The sequence below is a fragment of the Tamandua tetradactyla genome, chromosome 19, assembly GCF_023851605.1.
Source record: "Tamandua tetradactyla isolate mTamTet1 chromosome 19, mTamTet1.pri, whole genome shotgun sequence".
NCBI lineage: Eukaryota > Metazoa > Chordata > Mammalia > Pilosa > Myrmecophagidae > Tamandua > Tamandua tetradactyla.
The window spans coordinates 5,900,409-5,919,265 of record NC_135345.1 but is presented as its reverse complement, the minus strand read 5'-3'; the positions used below and the strand labels follow the sequence as shown (position 1 = coordinate 5,919,265).

At 46.7% G+C, this 18,857-nt stretch overlaps 2 protein-coding genes across 5 annotated transcripts in view; one reads left to right on the top strand and one right to left on the bottom strand.

The window, feature by feature from the left end:
• The window catches only part of TBC1D14 (TBC1 domain family member 14), a 126,321-nt gene that overhangs the window by 17,131 nt on the left and 90,333 nt on the right, over positions 1-18,857 (top strand). The window lies entirely within an intron of this gene.
• Positions 13,609-14,299, bottom strand: LOC143662995 (costars family protein ABRACL). The gene has a single exon (XM_077136348.1). The coding sequence runs from the start codon at positions 14,219-14,221 to the stop codon at positions 13,976-13,978; it is 246 nt and encodes an 81-aa protein (XP_076992463.1). The 5' UTR covers positions 14,222-14,299; the 3' UTR covers positions 13,609-13,975.

Below are 18,857 nucleotides of genomic sequence, written 5' to 3'. Positions count from 1 at the left end.
TACTACATCTTGAACAGCAAGCTGATATCTACTTAATGCTTAAGAATAACCTCCAGGATAACCTCTCGACTCTGTTTGAAATCTCTCAGCCATTGACATTTAGTCTCATTTACTCTTTCCCCTTTTGGTCGAGAAGGTTCTCTCAATCCCTTGATGTTAATTCTCAGTTCATTCTAGGGTTTTTCTCAGTCCCTTGATGCTGAGTCTCAGCTCATTCCAGGATCTCTGTCCCATGTTGCCAGAAGGTCCACACCCCTGGGAGTCATGTTCCACGTAGACAGGGGGAGAGTGGTGAGTTTGCTCGCTGTGTTGGCTGGAGAGAGAGGCCACCTCTGAGCAACAAAAGAGGCTCTCTTGGGGGTGACTCTTAGGCCTAAATTTTAAGTAGACTTGACCTATCCTTTGTGGGGTTAAGTTTCATATGAACAAACCCCAAGACTGGGGGCTCAGCCTATAGCTTTGGTTGTCCACACTGCTTGTGAGAATATCAAGAATTCGACTTGTGGAAGTTGAATTTCTCCCCGCTCTCACCATTCCCCGAAGGGGGCTTGCAAATACTTTTTCACTCACTGACTGATCCTAATTTTTAGCAGCAATTCTGCCTGATAAATTCTTTCACTCTCTAAACAGCACCTGAAAGAAAATTGAAATTAGGGGAAACCTATTTTATTTTACCAGACATCATGTGCTTTTAGTAGGTCAGCGGTGGTAAAACTTGAGAAGAGTAAATTAATATCCTAGCACTTAAAAATGTATACTTTAATAATTACAGAGCTTATAAATACTTATGTAAGCTTGTGGAGAAGCTGACCAAGATAATAAATTAGGAGATACAAGTGTCCATCCAAATTTTCTTTCATTTTTTTACAGAATATTTTATTAAAGTTGCTTGATATACAATAGGTCATGTGTCATTTGGAAATCCCTTTATTGTAAAGATAATTCTTTTGTCTGATGATAAACAGAAGCCCTGTCAGTGATTATTCTCGATCTCCACATTGGATAAATTCAGTTTCTTCTTGAGATATAGGTTTTGTTCTGTTTTTCTGAGGCTCATCCGGGTGTGGTTGCAGGTGAGGTCCTTGTCTGAGCTAGGGGCCACTATCAGTTTCTAGAAGCCACTTGCATTCCTTTTCATATGGTCCCCTGCATCTTCAAAAACAACAGCAGAGACTCTCCCTTGTTGAATCCCTCTCACCCTTTGATCCTCCTTTGCCAGGAAGAGCTCTTGTTCCTTTTAAAGGTTTATCTGGGTCAGGCCCACTAAGAATAATCTCTCTTAAAGTCAGCTGCATTATATAATCTAATCTAATCACGGGAGTAGCTGTCCCATCATAGTCACAGTTCATGCCACACTAGGGGAGGAGATGATGTTGGGCATGTTTACCAAGGAAGGGGAGCTTAGGGCTGTCTTGGAATACTGTATACCTCACGAGTATTGAGTTCACTTAGACATTAACAGAATGACTTTAGTTGCTGCATTGAGAGTAGGCTGTTGAGTGGAGGTCGGGGTGAGTGTGTGCGTGTGCAGAGATGGAAGCAGGGAGACCCTGGTGGGCTGTTGGAGGTGTCCAGACAAGACATGCTGATGGCCTGGGCTGGGTAGATTCCTGGGAGAGGTAAGAAGTGGTGGGTAGGGCCCACAGAATAGAGTAGGATGTGGAGGAAAGAAAGGACTTGAGGAGATGCCATGATTTTGGAACCACTGGAGAGAGTTGTCATCAGTTAAGCAGATTTGGGGGAGCAGCTCTGGATTTGACTGTGGGATGTCCTAGGCCTTCTCGAAAAGATACTGGGGTTGGTGATTGGAGGTGGGGAGTCAGGTTTGGGTGGGTGCTATGAGGGTGGCGTTGTTGGCCCTGTAGGTGGCACAAGGCTAGGTGAGGGCACCACGGAAATGAGTGTGGGCCCAGAGGAGGACAAGGGCTTGACTGAGGCCGGCGAGTGCCGAGAGACCTGGTAAAAGAACAAGCTGTGGAGATAGGCGGGCGAGGAGGTATGCAGGGAGCTGGGACTCATGCTGCTGATGGGTTGGGAGGTGAGTGCAGAGAACTGGCCCATTTGGCAGTACGGAGGGTCACTGGTGACCCTGATTGCAGCTGTTGGAGCAGGTGAAAGCCTAACTGGAAAAAACGTAAGGGAGAATGGGAGGAGAGAAATTGGAAGCAGTGAGTATACACAATTCTTTTGGTAGATTTGCTGCAGAGAGAGCAAAGAAATGGGGTGATAACTGAAGAAAGACATTTTTTCTGATTTTAAGATTGGAAAAATAGCAGCTTGTTTGTTTACTGTCGAGAGTAACCTAGTAACAGTAACAATTTCCCCCATCAAAGGGGAGAGAATTGCTGAAGCCTTCTCCTTGGTCTACATGGGTAGGAATGGGGTCTGGTACTCAAGAGGAGGAATCAGGCTCTAGCTGGGTGGGATTGTCATCAGGAACAGGCAGGAAGGCAGAGCTGGTGGGCACGATTGCCTGGGGGGTGGGGTGGATGTGCTCCTGGGAGCCAGGGAAGCTCTCTTTCAGTTGATGAAGTTGGAAGGCCCTCAGTTGAGGGTGGGGCTGGGGATGGAGCATTGCGTTTGGAGAAGCAAGGGAGAAAGATGAGAGTTGTTGGGAGTGTGGGAGAGGGTATGGCTAGAGTGGTAGGAGTGTGGGGAAGCACTGGCTTGGTTTCAGAGGAGACCAGCAGGATGTACTTGCGTCTTCTCCAGCCATGCTGCTGCATAGGAACACATGGGGAGCAGGGCTGGGTCTGGGCTAAGTAAATACAGTGGAGTGAGAGGGGCAGGGCAGTCAAGGGTGTCTGCCAGAGTGTGCTTGTACTGCACATGAAGCTGTGTGTGTGTGTGTGTGTGTGTGTGTGTGTGTGTGTGTGTGTGGTATCTTGAGGGTGAGGGACAGTGAAAGGAGGGAGGGCTAGGGGCCTGGAGACCCTGGGCGGGTAGAGGAGTCAGAGGAGCAAGATGGAAAGACTGACAGTGTTGAGGTGCATGCAGGTGTCTTCAGTAGGTTGGGAGAAGCCAAGGCTCCCAGGCCCAAGGCTAGTGCAGCTCCCTCCCCACCAGTCTGCTGGACACTAAGCCATGGGAGCAGTGGCAGGAATTCCAGCTGTGTCTGTTATCTAGTCCAGGAAGGCTGAAGAATGGAGGTGGAATACCTTTCTGCCTCTCATCCCTGGGCATGGTTTGAATGGGTGCTGCTTTGGGGGGCTGGCCTTTCCCAGAGAGACTTTCCCACTAATATGAGGAGACTCCTTGTCCTAGAGTGGTTGGCTTGGGGTGTAGGGATGCATGTCTGGGGTGGGGCAAGATCCCTCCCCTGTGGCTCGCTGGGGGTGCCACTGATGAGGAGCTGCACAGGGCAGTGGGTGTACCACTCCAGTGACATGCTCCCCTCAGGAAGATGTGACCTCATGTGGTCCTCTGGAGGAGGCTCAGGACAGCAGGAGGGGAAGTCAGTGCCAAGAGGGACGTGGCACGGTATCCAGTGGGCTGGGGCCTTCCTGGGGCCCCGCCTTGTTCCCAGAAGGCTGCCTCCAGTTGGTGCCCCCTGGGGATGCCCTACCTGGTTCCAGCCTAGGCAGCTCCCTGTCCCCAGGAGTGGGCTCACAGGAGATGGGACACTCACCCAGGATCACTGTCTCTGTGCGTCTCTGAGGATGCACCATCCCTGAATTCTTTCTGCAGATGCTTGATGCTGCCACAGGAGCCTTTCCATCTTAGTGAGAGGGTTGCCTTGAGCCTTCTGGGTGTGAGTGTGGATGTTTTCATTCTGGCCACCCTCATTGTGCCCCTTGATCTCCTGCTTTTTCCACACCCTGAACCCCTCCCCTGAACCATCATTGTCCAAAATATTCCTCTAGGCTGGAGTCCATTCAAGCATGGCATGGAGTCTGCATAATCTAAGACCTGGAGGTGCAGTCATAATCCTAGCAGCCACATTCCCCAGGCAGTGGGCTCCCTGGAGTGGAGTCTGGAAAGGACTGCAGAAAGCTGGTTAAAGCCCTCTCGGATGTCAGGGTGGCCTCCCCTACCCCTGAGGTGTGTTGCCCTGCAGACACTTTTCGCGTGTGTTACACAGAGAGTCAGTCCAGATGTCTCAGTGCTACAGAGCAGGAGGCACCCTCCTGGGTCAGTGTCTCACCTGCCCGCAGCCCCTGTGTCCTCCCTATAGGTGTGGAGCCTGCCCTCTGGGTTAGGTTCCCTTCTTGCCTTTCCCTGCTGAGTATGCTCACAGTGAGAAGGATTCACTAAAGCTCCCCAGGCAGAGTTGAGGGTCTCCTGTGCTATCTTTCCACAGCACCCAGGGCACGTGGCAGCTGCAGCACTTCCCATTTTGTGGTGCCATCCCACCTATTCCTCCCCACCAGACTGAGCGCCCCCGAGGGATGAGTGATGGTTGGGGTCAGGTGTCAGCTTGGCCAGGTGATGTGCCCATTTGTCTGGTCATGTAAGCCCTGGCCTGACTGTTACAGCAAGGATACTTTTGTGGCTGGTTGGTTAACCAGAAGGCTGGTGTATTAAATCATCAGTTAGTTGATTGTAGCTGTGGCTGATTACATCTATGATCAGCTAAGGGCGTCTCTCATGCAAATGGGATAATTTGACCCAATCAGTTGAAGACCTTTAAGGGAGAATTTTATCCAATCAGTTGAATACTTTTAAGGAGGAAGAGGGAATTTTCACTTCTTCAGCCAGTGAGCCTTTCCTGTGGAGTTGGTCAAGACTCTTCATTGGAGTTGCCATCCTTGCAGCCTGCCCTTCAGATTTGGGACCCTTGCATTCCCACAGTTTCATGTGACAGTTTTATAAATCTTATATTTACAGATATCTCCTGTTGGTTCTGTTTCTCTAGAGAATACTGACTAATACGGATGGTATCCCCTTTGTCTGGTTAGCACCCAGAACAGGCTCAGCAGATGAACACATTCAGACTTCATCCACTTCCTCAGCAAATGCCTGCTAAAGACCCAGGGCTGGGGACGCAGCACCAACAACCTTCCTTCAAATAGAAATACTGAAAGAAACTTAACATCCTAGTGAGGACAAACTGGCAAATGGCCCTAAGTTATTCTCTGTGTCAGGTCTTAAGTGCTGCAGGGAATCAGATGAGGGATGAGGGGAGGTGGAGTGGAGGTGGGGAGGGGAATCAGGACAGGCCTCACTGAGAAAGTGACATTTGAGCACAAAACTGAGTGAGGGACAAGAGTGTTCTGGTTAAAGTAAACAGCAAATACAAAAGCTCCGAGGCAGGGGCAAGGCTGGACAGTGGCTCACACTGTTTTTCACATCTGTGTCCTCTGGCCTCCATCAGTCTAGACTAGCTCCTCGAGCCACAGGGACCAGTGGGGCTCTCTGTCCTTGGGGCTCCCGCAGTGTCTCGTGCTCATTTCAACCAGGTTGCCCTTGTGGTCGCCTGGAATTTGGTTCCCATGGCTTCAGGAGCTGGTCCAGTTTGGCAGGCTAGTTTTTATACTGGAGTCTAGAGCTGTGCTGTCCAATAGGGTAACCACTAGCCACCTGAAGCTATTTAAAGTTAATTAAAATTTAATAAAATTGAAAATCCAGTTCTACAGTCTCTGTAGCCCTGTCTGAAGGGCTCAGAGCCACCTGTGGACAGTACAGATTTGTGCATTCCATCACTGTGAGAAGGTCTGTGGTTGAGCGTGGATGTAGACGACAGCCTGCGATGTCACTCTTAACCTTTGTTATTCTCTTTGGTGTATAAAAGCACATGGTGGCTGAGAAGTAAGTGTGAAACCAAGAGGAGCCTGCAGAAAGACCCAGCTGCCCAGGAACCCTGGGGCACTGGGTGGAGTGGGAGGGAAACTGAGGCCAGGCAGCATTCTGATGAGGCAGGGGTCAGGGAGGGCCCTATGCCTGGGACTAGCAGGTGTTATCCTTCTGTCAGCCTCTGCTTTCTCCTCTGGAGCCCTGTGGGGGCTGACCTCAGAGGATGTCATGTGGCTGTCATGGTGCCCTCTATCTAGTGCACCCTGAATATCTGATGAGAAGACCACTGTTCTGGAGGAGTGTTCCAGAGGTGCCTGTTGTGTGCTCTCACGTGGGGACAGAGGACTCAATAGACTTGGAATGAAGGTGGCTGAGCGGGACACTGCCCTCCTCTCCAGCTGGGTGATCGGGCTAGCTGCTTTATTTTCCTGAGCCTTGGTTTGCTTCTAACTGCAGTGGCGATGACGAGGCAGCCCACCACAAGTGCTTAGTGAGCCTCAGGGTCCAATTGCACTCGCTGGGATTTGTTAGGGATCCTGTCCCTGCCGATTGCCAAATTGAATGGGTGCCAAAAAGTGCTGACTGCCCAAGAGACAAGCAGCAGAAAAGGGAAAAAAGAGAAACTGGATTCAGTTGGTCCTGATGCATGAACACAGTAGGTTTCTTTTGCGTGATGAATGACTCTATTAAAAGCAGGTCACTTAGTTGGTTTTCCCTGAGACAGCCAGTTCTAGGTGTTGAACTTGAAGAAATAGGAAATTTCTCTGTGTCCCAGCTGTGCTTGATGCTCTTTCCTTTTCTTGTGTTGGTTAGGAAACATGGAAAGCAACTGGTTAAGTTACAGCTGCTTCATCTTGGGAGGTGGCTTCGTGATTCTTGTCCTGTGGTGGCTTTTCTGAGCCTTAGTTGAGGAGCACTGGGCCAGTGTTGTGTGAGAGTGGCATGAACTGACCTAGAAATAACTTCCACGACCTGCACGTGTATCTCCGTAGCCTGTGCGGTGACCACATCGTGTTCCCTGTAAACCTGGCAAGCTACTCTGCTTTCTCTGCACTTTCTGCCCTTGTTTCTGGAAAGGGTTGCTGTCCTTAGAAATCTCATGACTATAAGCAAGGTAGTCTTGGGGACTGGAGGAAAGGAGTAGGGATTTGTTCTTTGTGAGATTGAGTCAGCCTCCTGTGTTTGAGGAACACCTGTCAGGTGCTGGCCCTCTGATACACTACGTCTTTATGGAAACTTGAGGTTTGTGTGTTATGATCCCTTGCCAGCCAGCCTTCATCCTTTCCTTGGTCAGGTTATGGTCAGCCTGAAAGGTGGTGATTAAGTATGAAGAGTGGGAAACTGTAGGACCACAGGGTTTTGGGGAACCCCCCACAAACCTGCCCACTCCTGCCAAGCAATTCTTTGGCCACCAGCTGTTTCTGCTTTGCCTAGGTGTGTATAGAATCTGTTCTACTTCAAGAATGTTAGTGGAATAACAACAATTCAAACTGTCTTATCCTATTTTCTACCTTGAATAGTGCCTATTTAAAAAATGTTTAGGCCTTTTTTTCCCTTGGAGTGGAAGGAGAGAAGTTGGGGTTTTTATTCCTCCTGTCGCTCCCCACCTTTGGGTACAGGCTGCATTCTCCTCTGGCCTTGTCAGGTGACCCACCCTCCTAGGCTACAGCTCTCCTGGCGTCAATTTCTGTCTTTCCCTCTCTTGCCCCGTCAGGCCTAGTAGTGGTAACAGCTTCCCACTCTTGGTCTCCGTAGGGGATTCACCGTCCCTTGAGGTGGTCTTTGTCCTGCCCACGCCTCTGTCACTAGAGCCTTCATTTAATTAGTCTGTGTTTAATGGAGCCCCTGACCGTGTCCTCAGTTTCCCATTGAGATCCTGATTGATGCAGCCATGTGTTTCCATTCCATGCTCCTGGTAACAGACCTTCCACCTGGAGCCATTTCCTTCTGCATGGAAGTTAGGCCTTTGTGTTTCTTATTTGTTTATTTTTTTTTGTATATAGGCCTTTGTTTTTAAAACATTGGTTGTTTCATATGGCGGACATAAAATTCTTCCATGCTGCCTTTATTTTTCAGTGCTTGTTCATCCTACCAGATTGCCACATCAAGTCTGCTAGTTCCTGTTTCTGCTCAGTGAGCTGAGTTTGTAACCAAGAGTTGTTTCAATTCCAGTTTTGCTGATTCTTTGTTGTGACTAGTTGCGGTTGATCTCAGGATTCCTGTAAGCTTATTTAACGGAAGAATGATGAAGCATCCAGATTTGCCTGACAGCCATTTTGGGCCCCTTCATGGTCTGGCTTTCCTGTAGTAATTTAATTTACCTTTGCTTCAAGGCAGAGGCTTTTAAAATCCAGGCTCTGTATACATGGAGATAGTACTTCAAGGAATTGCCGGGGTTTGCAAATGTTTGAAAATTAGGATTCAGATTTAAGTCCTCATTTCCTTTTTTTTTTTCTATTTCTTTTAAATGTTTTTTTAATAGTAAAATATAATGTATATACAAAGCAAAGAAAGAAAACAATAATTTCAAAGCCCATTTCAACAAGTATTTACTGAACAGATCTCAGAGTTTGTCATGGGCTGCCATTCCACCATCTTAGATTTTTCCTTCTAGCTGCTCCGCAGCACTGGAAGCTAGAAAGAATATTAATATAATGATTCAGCAGTCATGCTCATTTGTTAAATCCTATTTTCTCTATTATACCTCCTCCTTCTCCTTTGATGCCCATTCTGACGTTTTCATGCTGAGAAGGGGTGTCGACACCCAAAAGATGTGGGGATATGATTAATTGCTGTTCTTGGAGAGGTTGGTCCTAGGTATTTATCTAACCTAGGAACCCTCCTGGAAGTATACGTTCCAGGAAAGCAAACTTAGTGCTTGAAACCTTTGTAGAGTCTCAGTTCTAACCCCAGGCAGTCTCAGGAGTCAATAAGAGTGATGTTGGTTGGGGTTTAGCAAACCATGGCCATCAGAGCTTGAGTAAGAGCAGCCTCTGGATCAGCCTTTTGATTCCATTTGATCTCTCTTGGCCACGGATGCCTTATCTTACTACACTTCTTTTCCCCCTTTTGGTCCAGAAGGTGTTGTCAGTCCCACGGTGCCAGGGCCAGATCCATCCCTAGGAACCACACCCCACGCCACCAAAGAGACTTCACCCTGAATGTCATGTCCCATGTAAGGAGGAAGGCAATAATTTTTCTTGCAGAGTTGGGCCTTAGAGAGAGAGGCCACATCTGAGCAACAAAGAAGTTTCCTGGAAGAAACTCTTAGGCTTCCTTCTGGGTAGTCTTATCTTCACCTCTACAGAAATAAGTTTCATAAGGGCAAGCATCAAAATCAAGGGCTTGACCCATTTTCTTGGGAGTCCCCAATGGTTGAGAGGGTATTTGGGGTTTCCCAGATGGGGAAGTTCAACAGTTCCATATATATATATATATGCACACACACATACACACACACACACACACACACACACATATATTTTTCTCCTTCGGACCCTCAAGGAACTGTACTAATACTTTTTAAATTGCCAGCCCACCATAGTCTGAGATGCTGGCATTATATTAAGCTACACAAGGTACAAGGCCTCGTTTCTTTTCTGAACTCCAGGAGTTTGGTTTGTTTAAATGAAATATCAAGACAGATAGATTTAGATTATATGTTTCAGAAAATTTAAGTTCTAAACATAACAAATCCCTCTGCCTTTGATCCAGGGTAGTAAGTGAAGGTCTAGAGTATATATACTATTGTCTTTTACTTCTAATTTGCTTTTAGGTTTCAGAGTTGGGTATAAAACCCCTATGCGCCCAGTGAGGGAGGTTAAGAGGATGTAGGCCCTGCCTCTGACTTGTCCCCTTCCTGCAGAGGCAGGAAGGAGCCCCATGAGGAGGAAAGGCCAGCTGGGAAGGGAGAACGATGCAGCCCTGAGCTAGGTCATCTCTGTCCTGCTAGCTGGCTGCTTGTTTATTTTAAGTCTTTGCCTCAGAACGGACAGATTTCATTCCTTGTAGAGATTCCTTTGCGAGCAGTTATTCTTAAAGTGGAAGGAATTGGGTGGTAAGCAGTCTTAGGGGTTGGGCCCAGAGTGGCATGTGGCATCCCATCATAGTTTCTTGGCTAGATGGCAGTCACCTGCCCATTCCTCGCTGGGAGGGAAGGAGCCCAGGATAGTGAAGAAATGGGCTTGACAGGTGGCCAGCAGCCTCTGCTACAACATGGTTTTCTTGGTCCCCCTTCCCTTCCTTCTTTGTGAAAATCAAATGCCTGGAGTACATCAGTCGAGTGCGGGTGCCATTCTCTTGCCTAAACAGTTGTTCTCATTACCTGCAGAAAAAAAGTCCAAATGACTGGGCATGGCCTAAGGAGCCTCTGGGTCTGGCCTCTCAGTGAGCCTCCCGAGGCAGGGGCTCTTGCTCGTTTTTTGTTTCCCTCCTGGTGCAAGCCTTAGTAGGTGTTCAAGGAATAATTTTGAGTGAATGAACCTAATGAAATAGTAAAGATATCTGGTATACTTAACTTTTTACATATAAACATTTCCCTTATTAGTCATATTGTTTGTTCTGTCTGTGAAGACCTTCCCCAACAGTTTGGCTTCCCCCTTTGCGTCACAGCCACGTTGACGTCAGATTGTACTTGTAGTGTCTGTAAAGCTGCAGCTGCTGCTTCTGAGAGCCTGTGTGTGTTACATGTATGTTTTCTTAAAGCTTCCCTTTGTTTAAAAATATTTAGGAAAGTTCTAACTTCTTATGTTCATGCTTGATATTTATTATCTGCTACTGTGTCATTTCTTGTCATTCATTCATTGTATTTGGTTCTTCTCTACACTTCTTAAGTATGTTTTCTATAAATCATTTTAGCATCATGCCAAAGAACTTTTGTTCTTTCCACTTTTCACCTGTTAATTTTTTCTTCTTTATTTCTTTTCAGACCTTTTATGAATTTAAACATACAAAAGTGCGTGCTGTTTCAACTGTTTTGTGTCCTGCTTTTTCACTTTTAGAGAACATTCCCCACATAATTAAAAATTGCTCATAAACTACTATTAATGTCCTTGTAGTATTCCATCTTGTGAATCATTTACCTGTCCGGAAATAAGGAAGTGTTTTAGTTTCTGTTTCTTGATGAAAGAGTCACCTGTTTGCCCTTTGATGTATGTCATCTGCATTGTAGGTGATTTCCTTGGGACAGGGAAAATGACCTGCTCCCGGACCCTGGCCCAGCTTGTGAGCCTCCCTCACCCCCGCCCCAAGGGGAGAACAACTCAAAAATTTAGGTCCCTGTTAATTCAGGTTTGGAGGGATTCATCCCCCGGGCTTGTATCCCGTTTTATTCTCCCCTCTGCATGTGCGCCTTCCCTGCTCCAGGGTCTGGCAGAGCCCGGCATGGCTAGTTCAAGCTGCCCTGCCTTTGCCTGCAACAGCTGCCTGCTGCTCCCTCTGCCTGGGATGCTCCCTTCCGCTTTGTCCCATGCCCTCTTGCCGGGTTCTGTGAGGCCTTTGGGCATTGTCAGGCCAGAGAAGAGCGAGGCCTGGACCCTTGGGCACTCACTCAGTTCCTAAGCCTCTGCAGCCATGTTTCGTCTGGTTTTATGTTCGGTCTCATCTGGTCTCACTTCTGCACTGAGCCTCTCAAGGACAGGGCTTGGGTCTTAGCCCATCCTGATCCCCTACAGCCACAGAACCTTAGCAGGACATGCTGGGTCTTGTCCACGTGCACAGTTTAGAGCCATGTTTTTGGAGCCGCAACTAAGGATGATTTGTTTTAGTCCTCATGGGCAGGGGGGTGACTTTGCCAGGCTCTCGCTGGCATTTTTCATATGAAAGAAGACAGGGACCTGCTAGCTTCTGAGGTGCTGACCTGGGTTTGGTGGCGTAGAGGGCAGATGTCCACCCAGATGATCTTTCCGAGCCACATGGGTTAGAAACTTGCATGCCTCCTGGATGAGACAAAACAGGCATTGGAAGCTACTAGAAAGGTTTCCATTGTAAGGCAGGTTTGGTTTTGCTATAGTGATTACAGTGATGGAAATAGGTTAAAGCAAAATGTAAAAGAAAATAATTCACTGTTCATGGAAACTCCTGGAAAGGAGTTAATCTTAAATTCATACAGATTAAAGCATCAGTTAAAGAAACAAGACAGTGTGCAAAGGGAAATGACTATCAGTTGAGGAGCAGAGTTCTGAACCCTGGCTGCACAATAGAATTGTCTAGGAAACTTAAAAAAAAATTGATTGCTAAGTCCTACCTCAGGGATTGAATTTAGTTGGTTGGGAGTGAGACCAGTGCATCCGATTTTTTAAACGCTCCCTGGGCAGTTGTCACGTGCTGCCAGGGTTGAGAACTACTGGAGGTGGAAAGTGCAAACTTTGGATTCAGACCTGAGTGCAAATCCAGGCCCTTCCGTTTACTGCAAGGTTATGTCTCTGAATTTCCTCATCTTTAAAATGTGGAAAATTGTACTGCAGCTCCTCGAGGCTCATCTGTATCTGGTTGTGGATGATCGTCCTGCAGTACGTGCCTGGGATGCCGATGGTGCATGATATGCATTTGCTGAATGACAGAAATAACCCATATGAATAGGGTTATGGTTACATGGGACAAGAGGCTGGCCCTCACAGAACACACTGAGCAGTCCAAGCCCTGGTAACTGGTGGCTTCTCTATCCTGCAGTTGAGAAAACTGAGACTTAGATGGGTCCACTTCTTATCCAGAGTCAGGAGGCGTTTGTTTTGATGATGGAATTTGAGCCCATATCTGCCTGAGTCTAAACCCCACATGTACTTTTTTCACCTTAGGTCAGAGCTTAAGGTTTCTCAAAGTAAAAGAACATCCCCTTTATTACTTATCCAAATGTCACGGGATCCCCAGACCACTCATGGTTTGTGATGCTTACAGATGATTAACTAGCAACCCTTCTTTCTGTCTTTTCCTTTGTAATCAGGTGGTGAGTAAGAATATACTTGTGTTTTTCATGGTACAGTCATGCTTTATACTAAACTACATAGGTAATTTTTACTCTGTCTTCTCTCTCCTTGTTCAAACTTCAGCTGATGTAGAGAGTGGGTCCCTATTTTGTTTTTCTTTCCTAACTTAAAGTATTGGTGAGTGTTTGAAGGAGATTTCAAGGAAGTCTTGTGTGCAGGGAGAACACTGGATCCCATCACAGACACAGTGGCTTATCCCTGGAGAGGACCATATGGGGTTGCTCATTTCAGGCAGATCAACGAAAGACCTGTTATCGCGGTGCTCTCCAGCAGGTTTTACACACAAGGTCTGGACTGGGTAAGCCTGTCCCCTCCTTCCAGGACAGAGTAGCCAAGGGTTGCATGAATCATTGAATACAGCACTCCAGGTCCCTCTCTGTTAGCGGTAAAGGCAAAGTGCTTCAGGAGCACAGAGTAGGGCTGTTTGGGGAGGAGCGTGTCAGCCTGTAGAGAAGTGGTGGAAGCTGATATTTTGTCTTTATAACTTTTATGTGACATCACGTAAAGTGTACAAATCCTAAGTGTACAAAGTAAACACACACACACACATGTGCCACCCGGATCATTACAGAGAGCCTTCCTGATACCCATTAGTCCCTTGTGCCCCATGGGGCAACCATGGTTCTGGTTTCCGTTGCCATGAATGAGGTTTGCCTTTTTTTTTTGAGCTTTAGGTAAAATAGAGTTAAATAGTATATACCCTTGTGTCTGGCTTTTTTCCCTCAACTTTGTCTGAGATTCATCCAGGTTATTATAGAATAGCAGTATTTGTTTTCTCCCATTCTTTGTGGTTTTCAGTCATATGACTATAGCACCAAATGTGCACCTAGAGGTGGACATCTAGTTCCGTTTCTGACAGACCAGGATCATGCTAATCATAGTGGTCTTTTTTTTTTTTCAAGATAGTTACATGTCTTTATTACAAATGCATATATGTATTTTATTTCTCGTGGGAGTTAGTCTTCAGCTTGTTTACACAGAATGGAAATATCTTTTGAAGTTTACCAAAAAGAGCCTCATTGCCTCAGCTTTCTAACCAGATTCCTGAAAAAAATAATGGGTGTTGTTTTATTTCATAGGGTAATACATTAATTTTCTTTCAAGATATCAAAAAGGAGAGACTTCCAAAATACAAGTCTCCTATTGTTTTAAAGTTCTATAAAAATACATTAATTATGCCCATGTTTGTCCTTTGACTTAACAATCCAGTTTACCAGCAACAGAAAAAACAATACAGTATGCACGTGTACACAGCCCCATTATTCCTGAAGCAATATAATCTCAACTTCATCATGAACACCTTGCAAAAGGAGCTCTCCCGGGTATGTGACAATCTTTCTTCGTTTTGCAGCCTTGAGGGTTCCTACTAGTGCTTCAAAGAGGTTGGCACATTTGTCATCTCGGAAGAGGACCCCAAATTTCACACTTAACTTTCCATCAGCATTTTTTGAACCCAAGCGATGAATTTCCTCCACTAAGAGGTTAACCTCATGATCCACATTCATTGCTGCCGCCTGGGAGTCTTCGGGTGGGAAGCGCGAGAGCTGCGGTCCCACGGCCACCTTCTTAAAGCGCTGGGGAGGAAGGGCCTCATAGTGTTCTTGTAGCTCTGTTTTGGTGCATATATTCCTAAGGGCGGAATTGCTGAGTCCATTTTAGTCGGCACTAAAGGGTTTTCTAGAGTAATTGTACCAGTTTATATTTCTGTTAGCAGTGTGTAGAGATTCTCATTGCTCTATATCTTCTCCAAAATTTGCTGTTGTCAGTTTTTTCCTCATTTCCCTTTCATCATTCTGATGACAAGGTAGGGATGTTCTGGTTTTTATTTGCATTTCCCTGATGACAGTTGACTCCCCAGCCTGTCCTCTCTCTATGTGGCTCCCAGGTGCCATGGCCCTGGCTTGTTGCAGGAGGACCTGCCAGTGGCTCTTGGCTGAGATGCCAGAGCATAGTCATGTCCTGGCTCGAGGAACGTGGCCATTCCAGGTTCACTCTGTGCTTGTTTCTATCACTCAGCTCCGTCCCTGTGACTGAGCCCAAGTCGGAGCCCCGCCCGGCCCAGCCAGCCCTCTCCGCCGGCCTGCCCCACCCTCCTGACTGTGGAGCTGGGCCCTGAAGGGCGTCTTCGTGTTGCCGGAGGACTGAGGCTCGGGCCGCCGGGAATGTTGCCCCGGCAGAGGTAGCGCTTCCGTGCTGGTGTCCCCAAGCTGCCCGGGCACAGGAGATGCCATGGCTGTCTCCCCCACCCTTCTGCTCATGGACAGGTTTGTGGTTCCAGCTTTGCCTTCATTGCTTTTGTAACTGGAGTGGGGGCTTGGTCGTGTATTTAGGTTTTGATATGATTCATGGCCCCCTTCCTTGGTGGGGTAGAGCGCTTTCTCGGTATTCCTCAGTTTAACAGGGAGATGCCCTGTGGATGGAGGGGCCTGCTGGGTACCAGGAGCTCTCTGGGCTGGGGTTTCCATCCAGGTGGTGTCTAATGCTCAGGACAGTTAAGCATTGTCTGTGGTGATTAGCTTTTTAGTATCAAATGCTGTTTGGTAACATTTTCTGAAAGGGCAGAGACTCCAAGTGTTTCTCTCTGGTGTGTTTTCAGTCCTGTGTGGAACTTGGAATCTCTGGCACAAGGATTGATCATAGCCCTAAGACCTCAGTGCCCTTCTTATTTATTTCATGTTTCCTAGAGGGCAGGTCTGTCCCATTTTATCCTACCCGAGGCTTGCTTTACAGAGTGCTGCTGGATTTGGTTTTCATGCCTTGGTGATAGTTGAAGTCTCTGGCTTTTTTTCCTTGTATTTTCCTGTCAGAGGCGCAGAGGCTTAGTGTGAATACACACGGCAATGGTTGTGTCAGTGGTAGAGGGGTGGAGATCTGAAGGAATATCGATTAAATGGGCTGTAGAGGAATTCATCACAGTTTTTGCCTTCTCTACCCCAGATGAGAATCAGGTTTTATAAGTCCCTTCAGGAGCCAGTTTTCAAGAACCTTGCTGAGCCTCAGTTTCCTGCCTGTACAATGGTGACTGTGCTCCCTTGTTGGAAGAAGCAATGACGTATACTAGAAGGGTCGGGCACCTGGCAGGTGACCTGTGAAAGGTAACTCTGGTTCAGAGGGTGGGTGGAGAGACGTCCCTCCCGAGGCCAGGCAGCTCTTGTGGGAACCAAATGCTGCGAGTTTCAGCTTGTTTCTGCTTGCTTTGGAATCAGAAACTGCTAACCATTTCTGTTAATGAGGCAAAGGAGGGAAAGAACAAGAAGCTCCAAGTAATTACTGAATCACAAACAGAATTTCAAATGTACAGTCCCTTGAGGGAGGAGCACTTTGGAGGTTTATTTCCTTTTTTTTTAAACTTTTTTTTATTGTATAATATACATACAAAGCAAAGAAAGAAAAAAAACTCCATAATATTCAAAACACACTTCAACAGATAGTTACAGAACTGTTCCCAGAGTTTGTCACGGGCTACCATTCCATCATCTCAGATTTTTCCTTTTGCCTACTCCAAAACATTGGCTAGAAGAAATATTAATATAGTAATTCAGCAGCTACACTCGTTTGTTAAATCCCATTTTCTCTTTTATACCTCCTTCTCCTTTAATCCTTCTCCCAGTCTATTGGGATCTTTGGGGAATGCCTGTTTTGACTTTTTCATGTTGAAAAGTGAATTACACACTAAAGGAGATGTAATTCATTGACAATCCTGGAGAAGCTGGTCCCCGAGTTTCAGGATTTATCTGACCTAGGAACCCTCCACGAATTATATATTTCAGGAAGGCAAACCTAGTACATGAAACCTGTATAGACTTTCAGTTCGAGCCTTAGGTATTCTTAAGAGTCACAGGAATGATGTTGATTGGGGGTTTAGCAAAAGCATTAGCACTACCTAACTAAAGCTTGTATAAGAGCAGCCTCCAGATCAACCTTTTGCCTCCATTTGAACTCTCTTGGCCACTGATGGCTTATTTTATTACACTTCTTTTCCCCTCTTTTGGTCAGGAAGATTTGGAGGTTTATTTCTTAAGACTCCAAAAAGCTTTGAGGAGTCCCTGATGACTGTCAGTGGCTTGTGGAACCTGTTCACCAGGTCAGGGAAGATTGCTTCCTTCCATTCCAGCTGTCCTCTGTCTTTTGGGACAGGCTGACTCTAGATTTGCCATGTAGCACCGCAGACACTAGAGCCCGAGTCTTAGTTCTGTCGCTTAGCTCTTGCCTTTGGGTAGGTCTCCAAATCTTTGAATCCAAGCTTCCTCTATTTCCAGTGGGTTGTTGTAATTTTCACATAATTTTTGTGATAATCTTCTGAAGAACCATTCATTCAATAAATGTGGATGTTGACCACATGCCAGGAACTCTTCTAGGCACTGGAGACAGCAGTAAATAGAAGAGATGGCTCTTCCCCTCATGACTTGTATTCTGGTGAGGAGACAAGAAAAATGACACATTGCAATCATCTGTGACCAGAGCTGAGTGCCTCCTGCAGGTCATGTGCAGTGCTGTCTTATCTAGCAGCAAGAACCCTGCTCCAGCACTTCATAATATTTTATCATCAGGGAACATTTTAAACTGCTCCTGAAATCACCTTCTTTTGATGTCAGTGACGTTCCTAAAAGTTAGTGGGGAGCAAAAGTAACAACCTTTCCCCACAACACCTAAGAAAAAGAAGGGGTCAATCCTTTGGTGACACAATCTTTTGTCTAGAAATGGAGATGGAACTTGGGATCTAAGTCCTTGGGGGAATTTCATTATCTGTAAATGTGCAGCACAGCTCCTGGCAGGAAGAAGAGAGCATTGGATTTATGGCGAAGCTGACAATGCTGCGTCTACAGAACTCTCACCTGTACCTAATTTTGTGTTTATAATTAATCTTTTTTTTGAAGAGTAGCTCCCAAATTGTGTAAGCTTCACACTCCCCCAGATGTCTGTCTGCCCCTATAAGCAGGTGACGGAAGTGTCTGAAGTAGCAGGTGTAAAGAAGCATGGGGGAGTGGAGGGGACTGCACAGAGCATGCCACAAGCAAAGGCCACTGTGCAGTTCCGCTTATCGTCCTTTGAGAACACGGGCCCAGTGGGGCCAGATCCCCCAATATTTTAAGAAATCCAGATTTTTCTATGATTAAAACAAAATGTTGACAAATAATTCAAATTTAAGAACACTGCATAAACAGAAAGCACAGGCTGCCTGTGGTCTCACACCTCTGCACAGATTCCAGTGCCTGGAGTGAACTGGGTGGTCCCATGCATTTCTCAGCAGCTCTGGGAGAAGTCAGCACTACCCCCTTTGCTGATGAGGTCATGTGGCCCAGAGCCGGTTGTTGCCTGCCCAGGGTGCTTCTCTGAGAACAGAGGCTCGTCTCCATGTGGCATACTTCCATGCTTCCCTCCTCGGCCAGATGCAGGTGACTCCGGAGGTACTCTCCTACCTGGCTGTCTTCTAGGCACAGATACTACCTGAGCAGCCTATGCTGGGATGTCCTGGGTGTGTGGCGGTTGCAGGTCGGGGGCCTTCTCACCAGGAGAGCCACAGTTATATTTCACCGTGTGGTTTGCTGGGGACAGGGGGTGTAGGAACAGGCGAAGCATCGTCAGCTTTGCCATAAATCCTGCCAGGAGCTGTGCTGCATGCTTCAGAGGATGAAATTCCCCCAAGGACTTAGATCCCAAGTTCCATCTCCATTTCTAGACAAAAGATTGTGTCACCAAAGGATTGACCCCTTCTTTTTCTTAGGTGTTGTGGGGAAAGGTTGTTACTTTTGCTCCCCACTAACTTTTAGGAAAGTTATTGGCATCAAAAGAAGGTGATTTCAGGAGCAGTTTAAAATGTTTCCTGATGATAAAATATTATGAAGTGCTGGAGCAGGGTTCTTGCTGCTAGATAAGACAGCACTGCACATGACCTGCAGGAGGCACTCAGCTCTGGTCACAGATGACTGCAATGTGTCATTTTTCTTGTCTCCTCACCAGAATACAAGAAGAGTTCCTGGCGTGTAGTCAACATCCACATTTATTGAATGAACGGTTCTTCAAGGAATTGTCACAAAAATTATGTGAAGATTATGACGGCCCACTGGATACAGAGGAAGCTCGGATACAAAGGGAGTCCTGCCCAAAGGCGCAGAGCTAAGCGACAGAACTGAGACTCAG

Coding starts and splice junctions, on each gene's coding strand:
- LOC143662995 (XM_077136348.1), bottom strand. CDS start 14,221: ATGAATGTGGATCATGAGGTTAACCTCTTAGTGGAGGAAATTCATCGC.